The following is a 21625-nucleotide window of genomic DNA, read 5'->3' on the forward strand; positions in this document are numbered from 1 at the left end:
AGTTTTCGGACCTCTTTTTCCATTTGGTAGGCATTCTCTTCATATTTTCCTTGATTTTCTTAGATTGCTTTTATTTCCCCCCCTAATTTTTCCTCAATCTTTCTTATTTGATTTTTAAAGCCTCTTTTAAGTTCTTCTAAGAACTCTTTTTTGGGCTTGTGACCATTTGACATTTTTCTTTGAAGCAGGAGTGGCTTTTAAAAACTTCATTGTCTTCTGAGTATGAACCCAGATCTTCTCTAGCCTCATAGTGGTTATCTATGTTTGGCTTCTTTCTTCTTTGCTTACTCATTCTTTTTATTTATTTTCTTATTATTTTTAGAAAGAAGATTATTTTTATAGTAAGGTTCTAGTCCCAAAGTGTAGGGAGGCATCCCTCAAGATTCAGGTTTTTCATACTGTTGTTTTCTAGGTGATGTCTGGGGGCCCAATCTTGGGTACTCCTGTCTACCATGGCTAGGGCCACCAGGCATGCTGTTACTGCGAATGCTCGTATTCCCTGCAGTCCCTCCTATGGCTGCAAACTTCAGCTTACCCCTCTGTTGTGGAACCAAAATCAGGCACTTTGCTCTCCTGAAAGTGCCCACGGCCAACAGGGTGCCCACCACTCTCCTATCACACTTACCAGGCATAATTTTGCTCCTCTTCACCCACAGCTGCAGCCCAGGACTGCATAAGTTGGCCTGGCATCCTGAGACAGGGAAGGGTCCTTCAATCTTCCCCTACTCAGCTGTCTGACCCCCACCTGGTCCATGAGGTGGAAGTTCCTGAAGCTGAGGCTGCCAAATAACCAAGCTGCCCCAAATCTGACTGGAAGTGTTTGTACTTCACTCGGGCCAAACCTCCATCCCTAGAGGTGCAGCCTTTCCCAAAGTCCTCTCAGGTTCTTAGGAGAATAACTGCTTTACTACAACTTTTAATTATTACTGCTGCTCAAAGTTCACTTTGAGGCCAAATTTTATCTTGTTTGTAGGAGAAATTTGGAGAGCCTGGTATGCCCTTTCTTATTCTGCCATCTTCCAGAATCCTTTCACAATATGTTTTTTAATAAAGGGGTTGTTTCTCTGAACCCTCTGATTCTGAGTGATCTATTGCTCTGGATGTGGAATCACTACCAAGACAAGACCCATATGTACAAAGATACTTAGAGCAGCTCATTTTGCTGTAGAAAAGAACTGGAAATGAAAGGGGTGCCCCTCCATTGAGGAAGGATTGAAGAAATTATGATTCATAAATGTAAAGGGATAGTATCATGCCATTAGAAATAATAGAAAAGGATTGATTCAGAGAAACACGAATCCAAATGGATGTTGAAATCTGGATAACAGAAATACTTTATCTGCTTAGTCTCTCTAAGCCAAATTCTTTGCAATGATTACACAGCTCTACTAGGAGGCTCTACAGTATGTCATCTGAAAGCAAGAGTATCTGAAGGACCACACCCTCTACCTGGAGTATCTTCCTCCATCACCAGGGGGAATAAGTTTGGCCAGAACATAGCTCCCTGTTTCATGCATCTTCTGATATTTATTACAAGGGGGTCATTGAATAGGGTTATTTCTGTAGTTACATTTTGTTGCAGTATGGATAGTGTACAGAGAGCAGGAAAGCCTGGGTTCAAGTCCAACCTCTAAGAAATATTGGCTCTCTCATCCTGAGCAAATCATATAATTTCTCAGGCACCTAAGAAATTTATTAAGAATACAAGCTGCAGAGAATGAGCTGATCTGCAAAGTTCCCTATGACAATGAAATTAAAGTCCCATCCTTGGCCCTGTAACAACTTCCAAACAGTCTTGAATCATCTTGATGTATGGCTAAGAGTTTACACTTTCCTGTAACCTATAAATTCGATCAGTAAGTAATCACTATTTTTTCTAGTATTTTAAGATTTACATTCCTCTGATCCTCAAAACTCTGTGAGATAGGTCCTACAGGTATTATTATTTCCATTTTACAGGTAAACAAACTGAGGCCCAGAATGCTTTTGGCTATAAAGATAAATAAAACTTTGTGTATTGTAGATAGATTAAATAGATCCTTTCAAATCTGGGGCAATTAAACTATGCATTTATTCAAAGTGGTAACTGACTACTTACAGAGTCTTCTTTGTGGATTAACAAGTTTTAAATCATAGATTTACCCTCTTCAATTTGGCACTTAAAGCCCTTTTACAATTTGGCTTCATTTTACCTTTCCAGCCTTATCGAACACCTCTTTAAGAACTCTACTTTCTGCCAATACTGGCCTGCTCGTGGTTCTCTGAAGTTGGTACTTCATGCCTTTCCACCACGCTTTCTTTCATACCTGGAATGCTTTCTACCCTTACTTCCGCCTCTGAGAATCCCCAGATTCTTTTGAGGACTGCTCTCTCTCCTGAAAGTATTACACAGAGACAAAGAGATAAATGTATGTATGCATATCTATATATGTACCTATGCCTATCTATATAGATGTGTTTACATATGTGTATATACATACCTACACACACACACATATATATCTTTACATGTCATATTCTCCTCTGTAGAATGTAGACTCCCTGAGGGCAGTAACTGTTTTTCCCCCTTTTCATATGCTTAAGGCCTGATGCATAGCACGTGCTTAATGTTTGTTGGATTGGATGGCTGGACTGCCACTCATGATACTATTCTCTTATTTGGGATGTTCTCTAGCAATTTTCAAAGTTTGGTCCACAGACTCCTAGGGATTCCTTAGATCCTTTCAGAGAGTCCATGAGGTCAAAACTTTTCATAATAATACTAAAACATTTTAATTTCTAATATGGTATGTATGAATAGATATAATCCACATAAACAAAAGCTAATAGGAGGGAGTCCTCAATAATTTTTAAGAGTGTAAAAGAGTCCTGAGACTAGAAAGTTTGAGAAACATTGTGCTATAGGAAAGCAAACAAAGAAAAGATCTATAGGCAAGCCCACAAAGTGACATCCTCCCCAAAACTGCTTCACTGAGAGGTAAGGTGTCCAGAATACAGGACGTGATTGTGAGACTATACTCTGCCTTGGTCACACCACTGCTGGTGTATGTGTTAGGTTCTAGGTGCTACATTTTAGAAAATACAGACAACAATAATCAAAATGATGAGGAGCCCTGAGACTGTGATATGCAGACTGGTTACTAGAACCTGGGATGATTATACAGAAGAGAAGTCTCAGAAGCCAAAATAAACTGGTTCTCATGTGGAAGAGAGATTAGACTTATTCTGTTCAACTAAGGGATTTCTGAGTTCCTTACTAATTCTGAGATGTGAAACTTGCCCAGGGACATACATTGCCAGAACTAAGATCTGAACCCAAGTTTTTACTGACTCTGTGTCCAGCTCTTTGCACTATTTATTTTTGCCTATTCACTTGACGAAGGAATAGTTTTGTTTTAAAGAACTCTTTTGTCATGGACATTTAGAGTAGGATTTTACTGAATAGCCTAGACAAATCCAGATATGGATAATTTTCCACTTCATTTTGGCCCTGGCTACCTTTTTTGCTTAGCTGGAAGAGAACATTTCCTAGGTTTTCTTTAAGTTACAAATATCAACCACATCTTTTATAAACAAAATGCTTGAAAAATGCATTGCAACTTACTTTTCACTTAATTTTTGTCCACAGACATGCACATTTTCATGTTTCATGTGTTATGGGAATATATAATGCCCATATATTATATATATGCAAATATATGTATGTGTGTGTGTATATATATATATATATATATATATATATATATATATATATATAAAAATTCATTCTATTTCCTTGTAAAACTGATAGGATGACACTGTCATTGCAACAATGTACCAGCAGATGGCTGTCAGCAGGACCACATTAACTCTTGAAAACTTTAACCACGTAAACTTTGGTACCCTTTTTATTATGCGTTTCTGGAAATTTAGAAGTGTGCTCTCTTTCTTTCTTTCCCTCTTCCTTCCTTCCTTCTTTCTTTCTTTTCTTTCTATTTCTCTCTATCCTGAGCCTTAAACAATCCAGTGATGCAGGTACCACAGGTAGTTTGATCCTATTTTACAGATGAGAACATTGGCACAGAGAGACTGTGACCTTATGTCAAAGGCAGGAGCCCAGCACCTCATCTTCACTACTCCCAATTGCTGCCCTACACTTACCCCCTCCACAACACTGGGTACTGGCCCTCTTCTCTCTATTCCTATTACCACCCTCTTAATATAGGCTCTTATTGATCACCCACCTTCCTCCCACATCGAACTTGCCCCCTTATGGTTCTTCCTACCTCTAACCTACACCATTCCCATAAAACAAAACAAGACAAAGCAAAAAACACCCTTTGCACACCCCTTCTGACACACATATTTGTCCAAAGTCTTTCAGTGGTTCTTTATTGCCACCCAGCCAAGTTCAAACACCTTTGTCTTGACATTCAAGGTCCTCTCCAAACTAGACGTCTCGCATTATTCCCCCCCCCCTTCCTCAAACTACGCTCTGAAGGAATTCTGGGCGTCTTATTGACAACAAGCAAAAGCTGATGCTTTTCCGAATGGGGGGGGTTAGAAGGGGAGGGGCGGATGCAGCATATGTGGTTTCGCTACAAAAAGTTGCCTTGCTTAGCAGAGCTTCGCTTTCCCTTTGCAACTTCCTAATAACGTCTATTGCAACCCCTGGCTTCCTAGAAGTGCACAAGTGGGAGGGAATCGAATAGAGCCGATATGTCGCGATGGCCACGACACCTCCTGCGCCCTCAGCCCACAGCCCGGAAGGCGAAGCGCCCACTCCGCCACAGCGACAGGGGTCACTGCAGTACGGAGGACGCTCTTCTTCTCATTCACCTCCCTCCTTCCATCCCCAAGCCCAGCAGCTCTCGGTGGGTCCCGGCGCCGATAATTTCCTCTTCCGGGTCATGCGCACAAAGCGCGCGCAGTGCCGGGATGCGGCCGTGGCTATAAAAGCACCGCCCCGGCCCCGCCCTTTCCTTTTTGGTGAGGGTGTCGCCGCTGCAGCCGCGAGGAGCCGGCAGTTGCTGCCTCTCCTCCTCCTGACTCACCGCTGTTCGCTCTCACCGAGGAATAAGTCGGTCAGGAAGCCGCTCCACTGCCATGGTGAGGAGGGCAGGAGGGGCTGGGGAGCTGGCGGTGTCCGGCGCGAGGCCGCGCTGCGGGCCGAGGCCTGAGGGAAGAGCAGTGTGGGTCTGGGCGTGTTCGGCCCACGGGGCGGCCCGCGCGCGCTCCCGGCAACGTGTCCCTTCCCGTCCTCGTTAAATCGGGAGTCTTTGTAGTTGGCGTCCTTTGGGGATGGATTTTCGCCTCATCCCCTCTCTCCGCGCCTCCCTAATGGCCTCCTTCCTTCGCAGGCATTCAAAGACACCGGCAAGACCCTCGTGGAGCCCGAAGTGGCCATTCACCGGATCCGGATCACCCTCACCAGCCGCAACGTGAAATCCCTCGAGAAAGGTAAGCGTGGGTGGGGGGGACGGGGCACCGAGATCCCCGGTGTGACCTGCGATGTCAGCGCCCCGAAAGCTGCCCCGAAACGAGCAAAGGCCTTGAGCATCTGCGGGCCCTGGAGAAATCCCGGGAGGGCGGGGGAGGGGCGGACCGGTGCCCCACCTTACGGGGTTCAGCTTGGTGACCCAGGGCGGACTCGAGCTTTCGAGAAAGTTGGCAATGATGATGATCTTTCAGTAGTTGAATTTTCGGTGATTGTTTTATACGCTATTCTGAGCCAACTCTGAGAAGGGCTGTCTTGGATACTTTTTTTCCTCTAGATCCCTATGAATGAACTGAATGAATGCTTCTTTTTTCTCTTTCAGTGTGTGCTGACCTAATTAGAGGAGCCAAAGAAAAGAACTTGAAAGTGAAGGGACCTGTTCGAATGCCCACTAAGGTATGAAAAGCCAGGGTGAGAGCCCTTGGTTTGGTTCAGTGTTTGAATCAGAGTCGTAAGATCAAAGTAGGAGCTGGGTGAAGGGTTTTAAGGCTGTCAGTGCAGTCTGTAACATCCTTGGTTTGTGAGAGTCAGTGTAACTTAATGGAGAAATGTAGCAAGAATGCTCTTCAAAGCCTTTTTTAAATTCTTGAAAAAATAAGAATGGTTGATTGCTGAAAAGAATACTTAATGTGTATTTAAAATGTTGGTAGGTGACCAAAACTTTATTGCATTTGTAAGATCTTAAATATAACTTATAAGTTTGGTTTGCCATTTCTCCCATTTTAGACACTTCGAATCACAACTAGAAAAACTCCTTTGCGGTGAAGGTTCAAAGACTTGGGATCGGTTCCAGATGAGAATCCACAAACGCCTTATTGATTTGCACAGTCCTTCTGAAATTGTTAAACAGATCACTTCTATCAGCATTGAACCAGGTGTAGAAGTTGAAGTCACCATTGCAGATGCTTAACCAGTCATCTCTTTTAATAAATTGATTGCAACTATTAAATTTTGTTTGATGTCTTTGGAATCAAATCACTGTTGGCATAAGTAATTCCTTGTAGAATTTCAGATTTGGAGTAGGTAAAATTGAGTAATACTGTCAAGGAGAGATTAGAATTTAAATACCAGCCAATAGAAATTCTCTTAACTAAAATGTCAGAATTGGAGAGGTGGGGGGGGGGATGAGATGGTGGTTTGGATGCTGGGAAAAGTCCTGACTTGTAACTTCAATATAACTCAGGTCTGCAATTTAACTTACTTTTAGAAGGTTGTTGTGACTCATCCAAGGTCACAAAAGTGGTGTGTCAGAGACAGGGCCTTGTGTTCATTTGGACCATGTTTGGTTTTGTTTTTAACTTTGGTTTCCCATAGACAAGCTTTCAAAACTAAACAAAAATTTAACCAGGATTGTGTCTTGACTTAGATATTTATAGGAGGGTGCTTAAAATTTGTCATAGAGTAGTAGAATGGTTTTTTTTAAGTGGTTCTGGGCAGAACTGGAGGTGGTCAGTTTTATTCATGGAACGTGGTAGGAACCACTACTTACTATCGGTCACTTGTTCCTGATTGTCCTAAATGAGCCTTGTGAATTTTATGAGAATGAAACTTAAAGCATCTGCTACCACTAGTTGTACTCTACTGTGATCAGACAATACAAAACTTGACAATTACACTAAGCCTTCTTGAGTTATGAAGTATAACAGCTGCCTTATAGGAAGAGAATTCTATGCACAAAAATCACGAACCATCATAAGTATTATGCATATGTGAATTGTTTCTTTTTGAAAGAGGAGGGATTTGTAGTTGAGCTTCTAGCAGTTGACTTGTAAGTTTTTCCTCTTGTTGGTTAAACTGATATTTCAAGCATTGAACAAAAGATCATTCCAGGGAATGATTGTTAAAGTGGAATGTTGTAAGAATTGAGTATAGCAATTATGAGCAATTTGCTTTTACAAAAAGGAAATGCTTGATTCAGTGCTAACCAAAAGTGTGGATCTACAACTTTTCCTTCTTACTAAATGGCTTATTCTAGTGTTCTGAAATCTCTCAAAATGAAATGTTTTTAACTAATGTTCTCTACTCAAAACTTGAAACTTTGCTTAATTTAAGGACATCTTAATGCTTTGTGGGTAAACATGATGTTTCCCTGTTTGGATGCCATCAGAAGCTGTCGCAGTTTTCATGACTTCTTTGTAAACTGATGAGCTTTTATAGAGGGAATATAAGCCAAAGGATAATTGACATTTTTATGTTAGAAAATAGAAAACATATGACCAGTGAGAGGCTGAAAAAGCCAGTTTGGGTACTTTTTAATGACGTTCAAGAGTCCAACAACTCAACAAACCCATCACAGTTCTGTTGTCCAGGAAGGAAAGGTAGATTTTTTGCTCCATCTTTTATCTTGGTTCATTACTTTAAGGTGAGTTGTCTTTTTAGTCATTTTCATTTGTGGTGTTATATAGTTGGTACTCTTGGCGTCCAATTTCTTTTATCGCTTGTATGTTTCTTTGTCATCTGCAAGTAGCACCTGCTGGAGCAGTTGCCAAGCTGTATGTACACAGAAGTTGCTTCTCAGGATGTTGGCTTAGGGTGAGGGCAGTTACCTGGAAGTATTCCTATTTCCAAGACTCCTGCATTCAGAGTCCTGGGTTGTCTGCATCGGAGTCTGAGGGGAAAAGGAGGTGGTGGTGGTTTGATATTCCTGGTCCAGATTGTTTTCTTGTTTCTGCTGCAGGCTGCTCTGAGGCTTCAGCTAGGCTGGTTTATCTGTGTTGGTAACAGAAGATTGTTGCTTCCCCAAATGATGGCTGTGAAACAGTTGTAATTTGGTAACAATTCCTTCAGATTTCTCAAAAATTTTTAAAAGAAACTCATTGAGGGCAGAGATAACGTCCTCATAGAGCTTATAAACTAGCAAAAAAAAAGTATCAAATTTAAGTGAAAATTTGCTAGTTCTGTTTTTTAAAACTGATTTTTCTCTAGTTCACTTTAGATTGATTCAAGTTGTAATTTTTTTTTTATTATTTTTAGTTATCAACATTCATTTCCACCAGATTTTCTCCCCATCTCGCCTGTCACCCCAAGATGGAGTGCATTTTTAATACCCCTTCTAATCTGCCCTCCTGTAACCCCTCTCCCTCTTCTCTTATCCCCTTTCCCTTCTGTTTTCCTGTAGGGCAGGGTAGATTTCTATACCACATTGTATATCTTATTTCCCAGTTACATGTGAAAACAATTTTTGACATTGGTATTTAAAACTTTGGGTTCCAAATTCTCTCCCTCACCCACCCTCATTGAGATGGCAAGCAACTGGATACAGGTTATCAAGTTTTAATTTGGACATTGTTTTCCTCAAGTGGTTATGAATTTTTAGTTAATAATGCTAAAAGTAATCAAAATATTGGGTGTAGAGCCAAAACATGTTTTCAAAATTAATATACTTGTGATCATAAAGTCACTCAGTTACCCCTTATTGAAATTGGCTTCAGTGAGAGCCAGTTACATCACACCTGTGGTCTCAACATGAAAATCGCCATATAGGGTCAGACATGTTCCATCCAGATCAACTATCTCATGTGGAGACTTAAAAACATTTTTCCCTGCTCATAGTTTGCTTTACTTCACTTTTATATGTATTTTTTTTTAACAAGGCAATAATCCATGGAATACCACAATTTATCCAGCCATTTTCCAGGGGTTGGGTATATAGTTTTATAATTTCTCGTGAAAAGTAAAGGCAATGAATATGTAATTCTTTTCCATCTCTGTGCAAAGACTACTAGGTGCTAGAGATGCAAAGAGATTACATAGTCCTTATGTGCTCAAGAAGTTTATAGACTACTAAAAACAGTTAAGATGTAATCCTGGTAGGAGGGATGGTGGGGTCAAAGGTCAGTTTTTACACATTGATCTTAAAAAGTTCAGCATTGAGTTTTTATCTTTACGAGAAGTTTAATTTTGTAAGAAATGCATTTCAATTCTGAGAGATCTTGAGCAATTTAAGTGGTTATTAATGTGTAGCATGCTGTATTTGGAGTCAGACATAGGTTCAAATCCTCTTATTTAACTGTAATATTGGTGTCCTTTGACAAGTCCCCTAACTTTACTGAACATCGGTTCCCTCATCTGTCAAATGAAGGGTTTGGACTACAGCCTCTGAAATTCCTTCTCTAAAACTGTGATTCTTTCCAACTGGTCTACTGATGTTTTTTGACCATTTCCCCAGTGAAGAATGGGTTTGGTTTTGGGGGACAGACTTGGGATTTCATTAGTATTCAGGGAAGGTGAGATCTCCCTCCACTCACAAAAGCAATCTGTATATGATGTAGTGGTCCTAGGGAGGTGCTGGAGATAAAAAAGAAATTAATGACCTTACCTTGATCTCACAGATCATACAGGATTTCACTGCAGGTCTTACTGACTTGAAGCCCAGCACTCTACTTTGCAATAGAAATAAGTGGTGTTGAAATGAGGGAATTTTATGTCAGGATTTTGAGGTCATTCAAAACTGCATAATTCCTAAAAGCAATCCAAACCACTTTCTTCAGTTCTGGTCTGTACTTATGTCCACTTAGAGTGCCTATCCCTGCAATATGTGTTGATGATTAGCTTAATGGGCTTTTATAGTCTGAACGTAGATATGCTTGGTTTATTTGATCTTTTTTTGGTCCGTGGATATCAAGGAGATCCTATAGTATGCTAGGTTTGATTCAATCACCACATTCTAATTTTCACTAAGTCCGTCATATACTCATTACCTCTTTCATTTGAATGTCCTCTGACAGAACGTCCTTACTTATGGTTTTCAAGATTTTTTTTTTTAAATCTGGGAATCTTATGGACAGGGCTAGAACATTTGTATAACCTGGGCAAAGTAAACTTTAATCTCCCTCCACCCCCACCGTGTTATGTTACCATCCAGACCAGAGGTTTTAAGTCTTCACTGTAACATACCATTGGTTTTGCACAAAATAGATCCCTATGAATATTCCAGTATTCCATCTCCCCCATGGTAGCATAGCGGGTGGGGGGCGAGAAGAATACTGATTTGTCTTCGTATGTCGGCAATGTCAGGCCCATTACAGGAGATCAGTAAATGCTTGTATAAATGATTCGCCATACACCCCCAACAGTTGGGGTTGTGAGTCGCCTCTGTGAAGAGCAGTGATTGATGCCTTGGGTAGTAAAAGACAGATGACTGCGCTGCGCCTCTCCTGGAAGCAAAGAAGTTGAGCTGACCAGCTGCCCGCAGCACAGTTCAGGACGCAGTGATCTCCCTGGGGACTAGGGTGCTGCCTCTGGCTCCCCTCAGCAGGAGCAAACGAAAGAACTTTTACACCCACCTCAATCTTCCTCCCTCTACCTCCACCCGCGACTCACCCCAGGGCTCCCCTTGACTCTAGGTAAGAGTTTGTCCCTACCCACTTAGCCTAACATCCGCTACTGGGGTGGAGGAAGGGTGTATTAAGTATCGGATGCCGTTGGCCAGCCTGCTCCAACGACCAAAATGCAAACAGACTAACAGCTAAACTGGCCAGCAGGCGAAGCTAGGGTTTTAACACGGAGAGAGAGCCCCAGGACTACCCTGCAGCGCCACCTGGCCGAGCGATGCCCTAGTTGCAGGGTTGGGCTACCTACAGGTGCAGGCTTGTTAAGCCCAGTCTCTCCTTCAGTTTCCTCGATTTGTGGAAAAGTATGGGGGGCCCCCCGCCCTGTTGTCTGGGGAGTCAGCCAGCCAGAGCCAGTGTCCAAGCCCGAGCTTAGCTCTTTCAGACCCTGATCTGAGGGTGCCTGTACTTTCAGGAAGAGGTGGGAGATAAAGGCTGTGCTTTTTTTTTTCTTTTGGTGGGAGGGGGCTTCCCCCTCATAACTATGTGAACATTTTTTCACTGGCCCTTGTGGAATTAGGGAAACTAAGAGGGAGGGAATAAAGGATGAAGGAAAGAAAGGGGGAGGGACTGGGCTTGGACCCACACTGGTATAGTTATTATCAATTATATCTCGGCTGATTGGAGACAACCCATCTCAAGGTAAGATTAAAAGCAGATCGTTTTAAACGCCACTTAACTTCCACCTAAAAAACTAGAACCAATTTGTGCATCCACATCCTGGCTATCATCAGGTGCCACCAGGCAGATGGACACAAACACAGTGCCTCAACTCACTCTTCTCTGCCTCTATCGTGGGTTCCACAAGCTTGCCCAATTCTACTGCATTCCAGCAGGGTGAGACATTAAGGGGAAAGATAGTCAAGTCAGTCAACAAGAGCATTCCCTGTGCCAAGTATTATGCCTTAGCACTGTACTTGTACATACAAAGAAAGGCCAAGAAAAAAAAGTCCCTACCGTTAGGATCTTTCTTTCCCGGGGAAACATCGTGTATATAGCTAGTACCTAACTCGATTTGTGTAGTGTCAATGGAAGGTAACCTCAGACACGACAATACCACAGGTGCGTGGAGAAGGAAAAGTCTTCTGCAGAAGGTGAGAGGACTTTTAGGAAGCCAGGAGAAGAAATTAGGAGGCAGAGGCCAGGAGGCAGCTAATACAAAGGCACAAGGATGGGAGGTGGGATGTTGTTTTTTTTAAGAATTGCAAATAGACTAGAATAGATAGAGTACATGGAGGAGAATGAAGTGTGAGAAAACTAGAAAGGTTGGAAGGGACCAGGTTACAATTGCCAAGCAGAGGAATTTGTTTTTGATCTTGGTGGCAACAGGGAGGGGCTGGAGCTCATCGAGCAGGTAGATGATGTGGTCAGACCTATACTTTAGAAAAATCACCTTGGAAACTGAGTGGATGGTGGATTTGGATTGAGAAGAGGCCAGAATACCAGTTAGAAGGCTATTATAGTAGTCCAACAGAGGGGTGATGAGATCCTGCGCTGTGGTGGCAGCAATATGAGTGGAGAGAAGTTAGAAATGACAAGATTTGGCAATGGACTGAATATGTGGGGTGAATGAGAGAGGAGATGAGGAGGACACTGAGGTAAGGTTTCCACTGAGGTGGGTGGCTGGGAAAATGGTGATGCCCATGAGGGTGATAAGGAACTTCAAATAAAGAGAGGGTTTTGAGTGAAAATAATGAGTTCTGATTCAGGCTTGCCAGTTTGGGATGCCTTTGGGATAGCCAGTTCAAAATGTTCCACTTTGGGGATGTGGAACTGGAATTCATCTTCCTAGCACTCATAATTGAACTTGTGAGTGTTGATGAAATCACCAAGTGAGGTAGTCTAGTGTAAAAAAAGAAGAGGGTCTAGAATAGAACTTTGGGGGATAGCCACTGCTAATGAGTGTGACATGGATGAAGAACCAGGAAAGAAAACTGAAAAAGAGTGGTCTGAGAGATATGAGAAGCAGGAGCAGGCAATGCTGTGAAAACCTAGAGAAGACAGAATATCTAGGAGATAGTGGTCAGTGGTGTCAGAAGCTGCAGAAAGGTCAAGGATAAGGATTAGGGGGAAAAAAAGATTAGATTTAGCAGTCAAGAGATTGTTAGTAACTTTGGAGAGATGAGATTGGAAGCCAGACTACAGGAACTTAAAGAAGTGAGAGGAAAGGAAGTGAAGACACCAGTTGGAGACAGCTTTCTCAAGGAGTTGAATGACAAACAATCCAGAGGAGAGAAGATGATGGTGAAGGCTAAAGAAATTTACATGATAACTTTATTACATATTTAAAAGGAATAGTAAGTTGTATATAATAGACTTACAGTTTCATATGCAATCATTTTTTTATTATACTACGTTATGGAAATACTTGTTTTATTCCATAAATTAAAAATAAAATAAATGTGAGAGGAAAAAAAAAACAAAAAGAAAGAGCCCTAGATTTGGATAAAAAGGTTTATAAACAGTTCTGTCTCTGCCATTCTACATCTGTGACCTAAAATCACTTATTCTCTCTGGATCTCCATTTTCTCATCTGCAGAATGAGGTAGTTGGACCAGATGATCTGTAAGGGACTTTTCTAGTTGTAAAGAGAGACTTTAAAGTAGTGGCTCCTGCTCCCAAATCAAGTGCTTGCTAGACAGAGATATCATCTTTTAGGCCATGCAGGTGACTACTAGACAGGCAGCAATCCTAAGTCACTGCTGGAATGTTTATCATGTGCTTCTGCCATCTTGCTTCATTTGCTATGATATGTAAGTTATACAGATCTCCTAAATGTGCTTAGTAGGAGGTGTACTGCAATTGGAATTAGGAGGACCTAGCTTCAAACCCTACCTCCTGCTGTGTTGCTCCAAGCAAGTGACTAAACCTCTTTGCATCTATTTTCTGATCTGTAAAGTGGGGATAATATTTACTATAGCTTTGATAATTGTTATGAGCATCAAATGAGATAATGTATATAGATCACTTTGTAAAACTTCAAAGCCCTTTATAAATGTTAGCTACTATTATTTCCCCTGTATCTTTTTATAAATAAAAGAGGAAATTTCATTTTTTAATTTTTAAAATTTTTTAATATAAATTTATTTATTTTTAGCTTTCAACATTCACTCCCACAAGTTTTTGAATTCCAAATTTATACCCCATCTCCCCCTCCTCCCACCCCAAGATGGCATGCATTCTGAATATCCCTTCCCCTAGTCTGTCCTCTCTTCTATCTCTCTCCCCTTCTCTTATCCCCTTCCCCTTCTATTTTCCTGTAGAGCAGGATAGACTTCTGTACCCCATTTCCTGTATTTCTTATTTCCCAGTAGCATGTGAAAACATTTTTTTAAACATATGTTTTTAAAACTTTAGGTTTCAAATTTTCTCTCTTCCTCCCTCCCCACCCACCCTCATTGAAAAGGCAAGCAACTCAATATAGGTTGTACATGTGCAGTTATGCAAAACACATCCATAGTAGACATGTTGTGAAAAACTAACTCCATTTCCCTTAATCCTATCCTGCCCTCCCATTTATTCTATTCTTTCTTTTGACCCCATCTCTCCTCAGAAGTATTTACTTCTGATTACTCCCTTTCCCAATCTGCCCTCTTCTCTATCATCCCCCTGCTCTCTTGTCCCCTTCTCCCCCTATTTTCCTGTAGGGTAAGACAGATTTCCATACCCAATTGAATGTGTTGTTATTCCCTCCTTAAGCCAAATCCTATGAGAATAAGATTCACTCATTCTTTCACCTTCCCCCGTTTCCCCCCCACTGTAAGAGACTTTTCTTTTCTGTTGGTTTTTTTTTTGTGAGATAGTTTACCCCATTCTACCTCTCCCTTTCTTCTTCCCCGGGTATAATCCTCTCTCATCCCTTAATTTTATTCTCCAAATATGACCCCTTAATCTTCAACTCACCCTGTGCCCTCTATGTATCTATCTACATACACATACATATAATTTTTTTCCTCCAACTATCGTAATACTGACAAAGGTCTCATGAGTTATAAATATCATCTTTCCATGCAGGAATATAAACAGTACAATATTAATATGTCTCTTATGATTTCTCTTTCCTGTTTACCTCTTCATGTTCCACTTGAGTCCTGTATTTGGAAGTCAGGTTTTCTATTCAGCTCTGGTCTTTTCATCAAGAATGCTTGAAAGTCGTCTATTTCACTGAATGACCATTTTTTCCCCTGAAGGATTATGCTCAGTTTTCCTGGGTAGGTGATTCTTGGTTGTAATCCTATCTCCTTTGCCCTCTGGAATATTATATTCCATGCCCTGCGGTCCTTTAATGTAGAAGCTGCTAAATCTTGTGTTGTCCTAATTGTGTTTCCACAGTACTTGAACTGTGTCCTTCTGGCAGCTTGTAATATTTTCTCCTTGACCTGGGAACTCTAGAATTTGGCTACAATATTCCTAGGAGTTTTCCTTTGGGGATCTCTTTCAGGAGGAGATCAGTGGATTCTTTCAATTTCTACTTGCCCTCTGGTTCAAATATATCAGGGCAGTTTTCCTTGATAATGTCTTGAAAGATGATGTCTAGGCTCTTTTTTTGATCATGGCTTTCAGATAGTCCAATAATTTTTAAATTCTCTCTCCTGGATCTATTTTCCAGGTCAGTTGTTTTTCCAATGAGATATTTCACATTGTTTTCTAATTTTGCATTCTTTTGGATTTGTTTTACAGTGTCTTGATTTCTCATGAAGTCACTAGCTTCCAATTACTCTATTCTAATTTTTAAGGAAGTATTTTCTTCAGTAAGCTTTTGGACTTCCTTTTCCATTTGGCCAATTTTTCTTTTTAGGGCATTCTCCTCATTGGCTTTTTTTTTAAGGTGTTATTTTCTTCAGTATTTTTTTGGGTCTCCTTAAGCAAGCTGTTGACTTGTTTTTCATGATTTTCTTGCATCACTTTCATTTCTCTTCCCAATTTTTCCTCTACTTCTCTTACTTGCTTCTCAAACTCCCTTTTGAGCTCTTCCAAGGCCTGGGACTGATTCATATTTTTCTTGGAGGCTTTGGATGTAGGAGCTTTGACTTTGTTGTCTTCTTCTGGTTGTATATTTTGATCTTCTTTTTCACCAAAGTAAGATTCTATGGTCTGACTCTTTTTGCGCTGCTTGCTCATGATGCCAGCCAATTACTTGAGTTTTAAACTCTAAAAGAGGAAATTTCAAAACATATGTACATCATATGTAAATATCTACTGCCTCTTATAACTTCATGTTAAATGTTGACTTTCCACTTTTCTCAGATTGTACAGACTCTTAAACCACTAAAAGTCTACTTAAGAATAGAGCCTTTTTCCTAGACAGAGCTGGAATATAGTAAGTCCCAAATTAGTTTTTGGCAGCTTCCACATAGTTTCTCTCCTATACACAAAGTGTCTTTTGGGGAGAGCTTTAAAATTGAATTTAAAACTTAATTGTTTTCCTGACTTTAATCTGTTGGGATCCAGCACTATGTAACAGCATTGACAAATATTTAAAACCTATCCATTAACACCAGAGAGGGCCTGGAGAACTCATTCAAGAATTCTTAGTTGTCTTCATCATTTCAGTACATACTCCTGGGCACTGAAAGCTTGGCAGCACTAACATAGCATGAGAATTTTATTATCTTCAAGAATCAGAGTGCTGGCCTCTGCTGAAATTCCTGCAGTATGTAGAAAATCAGAATAAACATTTATATATGAATACCAATATCATGTCTGTATATCCCATTCTCATGTACATTTCTTATTGCAATCCTAGCGATTGTTATCTCTTAATTTCTCACCTTTCCCTCTCTCCTGTCTATTAACCCTTGACTCCCAGATCTTGATAAGCTCTGTAACCATAAGCAAATATAAAGCTGAAACAGGGAAAATGCTAGGAAAGAATGAAGGGAAGTAATTTGGAGTAATGCTCAAGTAGATCTGTGACCTCACTGAGTAAGGATCTTCTTTCAACAATGTAGTTTTTGCTTTTTCCACATCTGTCCAGCTTGGGCAGCTTTTATCCATGTTCTCTCATAAATCCATCCCAAGGGGTCCATTAAACATGATCATGTTGTGTGATATTATATGGATACCAATGGAACACATAGGTTGCCTATCAATTATCCTTCAATTTTCCCGTATTATTGGCCCATTAAAAATATTTATTAGTACGTTCTTTGAACCCTGGGTTTATTTGAGTATAATAATGGCAGTCTTAGGGAAATAAAGAGTATGAATCTCTGAAACTGAGTAAGTAAGTAATTCTGTATAATGGCAAGCTATTAAATGTGTCTGATAATTTTACTAAGTTGCATCATAAAATTATGATCGTCTGTTGGTAATAGTATTGTAATCTGGGGCTCAAGCCTAGGCAATTGCAAATGACTATCCTTATGCCTGAAGAAAATGATTGCTCATTCATCCATGCTTGTATGTTGGGGGATGGGAGGGATATGCGAGGTTAGAGCTTGGAAAGAGGAGAGCTCTTTCTTCTGTCTTCCTATATTGGAATGAGAATATACCCAGTTCCAGGCTCTCTCTTCAGGAAAAGGCCCCTGGGGGGAGAGAGACTCCAAGAAGAAACCAACACATAGAGGAGGAGTTAGTACTTTGAATATTTTCCCACTTATAACTTACCATACTAGAGATCGGTATCTTTCCTAAATTTCATATCTCTATTAGTGTTAGCATGATGTTCTATACACAGTAGATGCTTAATTCATGTTTGTTCTATGGTATGTAAAGAGACATTTCTCATATTTCTGTGAACAGTATTCAGAGGCCATAAGTGTGCAGCAACTCAGAGAATTTTCTACATTGAAGAGTAGTGAAAGAGAATAAACATTTCATTGTCTTCCAGGTAGGTTAGCTTTATTTTAGAAATTAAAAAAGGAAAACCACAAAGCTTAGTAAATTTTGTGATTAATATTGTATTAAAATGACTAATTCCATTCCTAAGAAGTAAGAAAACATCCTAGGCATAGTTAGAGCATGGACTGGGTGTCAGGCTTAAAACACAAAAGCCACAGATTTCAATGAAGTCTCATTTTTTTATGGTGACAAGGCAGAGGACAGGTTGTCACAGACCCAGAAGATGGTACTTTCAGTTTGAAGAGCAGCTAATAGGCCAATTTATCTGGAAAATAGAGTGCTGAAAGGGGACTAACAATGAAAGGCAGGTAGGAGCCAGATTCTGGAAGGCTTTAAACACAGGCTGAGTTTGTTCTTTATCCTACAAGCAATAGGGAGCCACTGAAGGCTTGTCAGTAGATGAGTCACATGCTTGAAGAGTTCCTTTGCTTTAGGAACATCAATCTGGCAGCTATATGGAGAATACTTTGGAGAGAGAAGTGACTAGAAACAAGGAGACCAGTTAGGAAGCTGTTGGTGATAAACCAGTTGAAAAATAAGTCATGAAAACCCAAATCAAGTAATATGTATATAAGTGGGGATAGCAGTATGGATGTGAGAGCTTTTGTGTAGGTGGAAATGGTAAGACTTGGCAATTGATTGGATGTGTCAGGAAGTAGAAGAATCAAACCTGGGTAAGTGGGAAGATGATAAGAAATTCAGGGATAGGTTTTACCTATCTTTTATCTGTCTTTTGGACAGCAAATTTGATATCTCATAAGTATCTCAAACTCAACATCTCTAAAATAGAATTTACTATCCTTCTTCCCAACCCTCCTCTCTTTTGAACTTCCCTTTCATCATCAAGGGGCAGCTAGGTGGCACAGTGGATAAAGAGCTAGATCTAGAGTCAAGAAGACTCGTCTTCCTGAGTTCAAATCTGGCCTCAGACACTTACTAGCTGTGTGACGGAGATGGCAAGCCACTCTAGCATTTTTGCCTGGAAAACCCCAAATGGGGTCATGAAGAATATGACACGACTGAAAAACAATAAAACAATCATTGTCATGGATACTACTATTCTTCTGGTCATGTAGATTCACTTCCTGTTGTTCTTGACATGCCTGTCTCTCACTGGCCCCACACATACAACCCATTGCCAAATCTCGTCATTCTCTACCTTTACATCTCCTTCTCTCAAGTACCATAGCCACAACCCTAGTACAGGCTCTGATCCCTTCACTCTTGGACTATTGCCTTTTAACTGATCTTCTGGTCTAAGGCTCTCCTCATTCCAGTCTATTCTTTCTACTCAGCCGCCAAATGATGATTTTTCTAAAGCATAGGTCAGACCACATTAATGGTGCTCAGCGAGCACCACTGTCTTCCTGTGACTTCTAGGATCAAATACAAACTCCTCTGTTTGGTATTTAAAGTTCTTCATAAGCTGGCCATTGACTGCCTTTCAAGGTTCTCACATTATACTTCTCTATGCACAACTAGACTGGCATACTTGCAGTTTCTCGAGCAGGACACTCTCCATCTCCATGCCTTTTCATGATCTGACTCCCATGACTGGAGTGTTCTGCTCACACACCTCTGCCTTTTAGTTCCCCTGGTTTACTCAAGACTCAGTTTAAGTTCCACCTTCTATATAAGACCTTTTCTGGTTCTCCTACCTGATAATGCTTTCCCCTTTCAGATTGCCAATGTTAAGGAATGTTAAGCAGTCCCCTGAACTTGTCTTTTTGAGTTGCTAAATTTTCCAGAAACACTAGATCTGGAATATGCAGGAGGCCCTGAACATGTCAAGGACAACCCCTGCCCCCCCCAACTCCCAGCTGACATAATTTGTTGTTTACACCCCAAGATGGACTCCCTGTGTCTCTTTGGGAGTCAAGATGGGCCACCCAGCCTGCACTAGGATGAGAAATTGCTTGTGCAGCTGGGACCCTTGTAGATAAGTGGACTATCATATCTGCATAGTCTAGTAGTTCCCAAGGGAAAAGAATGAGACTTTTGCCATCTTTATTATTCATGATTTCTCCTCCCCTGCCACTCCCATGTAGGTGGAGATTTCTGTTTCTCTTCCTCTCTTTGCTGCAATTTCATAAATATGCAAGCTTCTGTTTGGATTGTAAACTCTTTGCACTTGCTTAGGGTTCCACACGCATGATCATTTCCCTTATAATAAACCTAGTTTTGGGAGCAGCTAGACGGTGAAGTGGATAGAACACTGTCCCTGAAATCAGGAAGACCTAAGTTCAAATCCAGCCTCAGACACTTTACTAGCTGTGTGACCCTGGGCAAGTCACTTAACCCTGATTGCCTAAAAAAAAATTAGTAAACCTAATTTTTCACTTAAGTTTCATGAAGTGATTACCTGTTCACACCTTCCATTTACCCTGTTTATATCCTGTTTGTATCTAGTTATTTATGTCTCCTCCATTAGATGTACTCTTTAAGTGAAGGGACTGTTTTTTAGCTTTATTCATATCCCCAACACTGAGCACAGTGCCTGCATTTGGTGAGTACTTAATAAATGCTTTTCACTAATTGGAGTCCAAAAGAGAGCTCAGGGCTCTCTAAATTTGGGAAGCAATTCTATGGAGATAATAATTGAACCCGTGGAATTGGTGAGATGAAAAAAGAGCAGTTTGATGTCTTGGGAAACACCCAGATTTAGTCTGCAAGAGGGATATAAATAATGATTCACTGAAAGAGGTTGAGGAAGAAGGGTCAACTAGGTGGAAGGAGACAGTTACCGGGGAAGGAGTTGTTGTTGTTGTCCTTCAACGGGACCAAAATGACATTACCGTGCCAGAGTAAAGTTTCAGTGCATCAGAGTTGCACTTTCTGCAGTAGAATTTAAATGCTAGGCAGTTTAGCTCGAGAAAGGATCTCAGTGTCTGGTATCTTATCTTGCCAGGTGATCTTCAGAATCTTCCTCAGACAATTCAAATGGAAGCGATTCAGTTTCCTGGCATGGCGCATGGTATACTGTCCAGGTTTCACAGGCATACAACAATGAGGTCAACACAACAGCTCTGTAGACCTTCAGTTTGGTAGTCAGTCTAATTCTTCTCTTCCATACTTTACTTCAGAGCCTCCCAAACACTGAGTTAGCTCTGGAAATGTGTGCCTCGACCTCACTATCAATGTGTACATCCCTAGAAAGTAGCTGAAGTTCTGACTGAAGAAGAGGTTTTGAATGCCATTAGGCTTCTTTTGTGTGGCAAAGCACCTGGTGCTAATTCCATTCCAACTGAGATTTACAAGGTAGGGTGTCCATTGCTCATACAAAAGCTGAATGAAATTTTCCAAGTTATATGGCAAGAGGAGGTTATCCCTGCAGGAGTTCAAGAATGCTTCTGCTGTCCATCTCTATAAAGGTAAAGGAAATAGATTGTCCTTTGACAATCATGGCGGGGGAGGAGTCTTAGGGTCTCTTTCTTAATCGTTGCTGGCAAGATTCTTGCCAGAGTCTTCCTTAATAGGCTGATCCTTCACCTGGAAGATGGTCATCTACCTGAGAGCCAGTGTGGCTTCAGAAAGGGCCAAGGAATGGTCAATATGGTGTTTGCTGCCTGACAACTCCAGGAGAAATTCCAGGAGCAGAACAGAGGTCTGTATACAACGTCTGTAGATCTGACCAAGGCCTTTGATACTGTTAGTCGTGAGAGCTTGTGGAAAATTATGTCAAAATTTGGTTGCTCAGAGAAGTTTATCAGCATTGTACTGGGGACAGAGTTGATTGACAGTATTAAAAGCTTGAGGAAATCAAGTAGAATGAAGACTGAGACAAGTCCTTGGTATTTATAATCATTGCTGATCTCCAAGAGTCTAGTTAATTGCCTTCAAATTATGAGGCTGGAAACCTAATTTTCAAAGGATTGAGCCATGAACGGAAGGAATGGAGGTAATGAGGGAACATTATTCTTTCTGGCAGTTTAACTTTAAAAAGGATAAGAGATAGATACGTAGAGTTCAAATCTGG

At 40.8% G+C, this 21625-nt stretch overlaps 1 protein-coding gene and 1 non-coding gene across 2 annotated transcripts; both read left to right on the forward strand.

The window, feature by feature from the left end:
• Positions 1-4996: 4996 nt before the first annotated feature.
• RPS20 (ribosomal protein S20) lies at positions 4997-6425 on the forward strand. The gene is given in 5 exon segments (XM_021005960.2): positions 4997-5088; positions 5340-5439; positions 5799-5872; positions 6203-6232; positions 6234-6425. Coding segments are annotated over 5 exon segments (360 nt in total). The 5' UTR covers positions 4997-5085; the 3' UTR covers positions 6387-6425.
• Positions 5648-5716, forward strand: LOC144457365 (small nucleolar RNA U54). The gene has a single exon (XR_013486671.1). It is a non-coding gene; the product is annotated as a small nucleolar RNA U54 (small nucleolar RNA).
• Positions 6426-21625: the final 15200 nt, after the last annotated feature.

This window comes from Phascolarctos cinereus, unplaced genomic scaffold (assembly GCF_003287225.1).
Source record: "Phascolarctos cinereus isolate Bilbo 61053 unplaced genomic scaffold, phaCin_HiC Scaffold_4;HRSCAF=312, whole genome shotgun sequence".
NCBI classification, from domain to species: Eukaryota; Metazoa; Chordata; class Mammalia; order Diprotodontia; family Phascolarctidae; genus Phascolarctos; species Phascolarctos cinereus.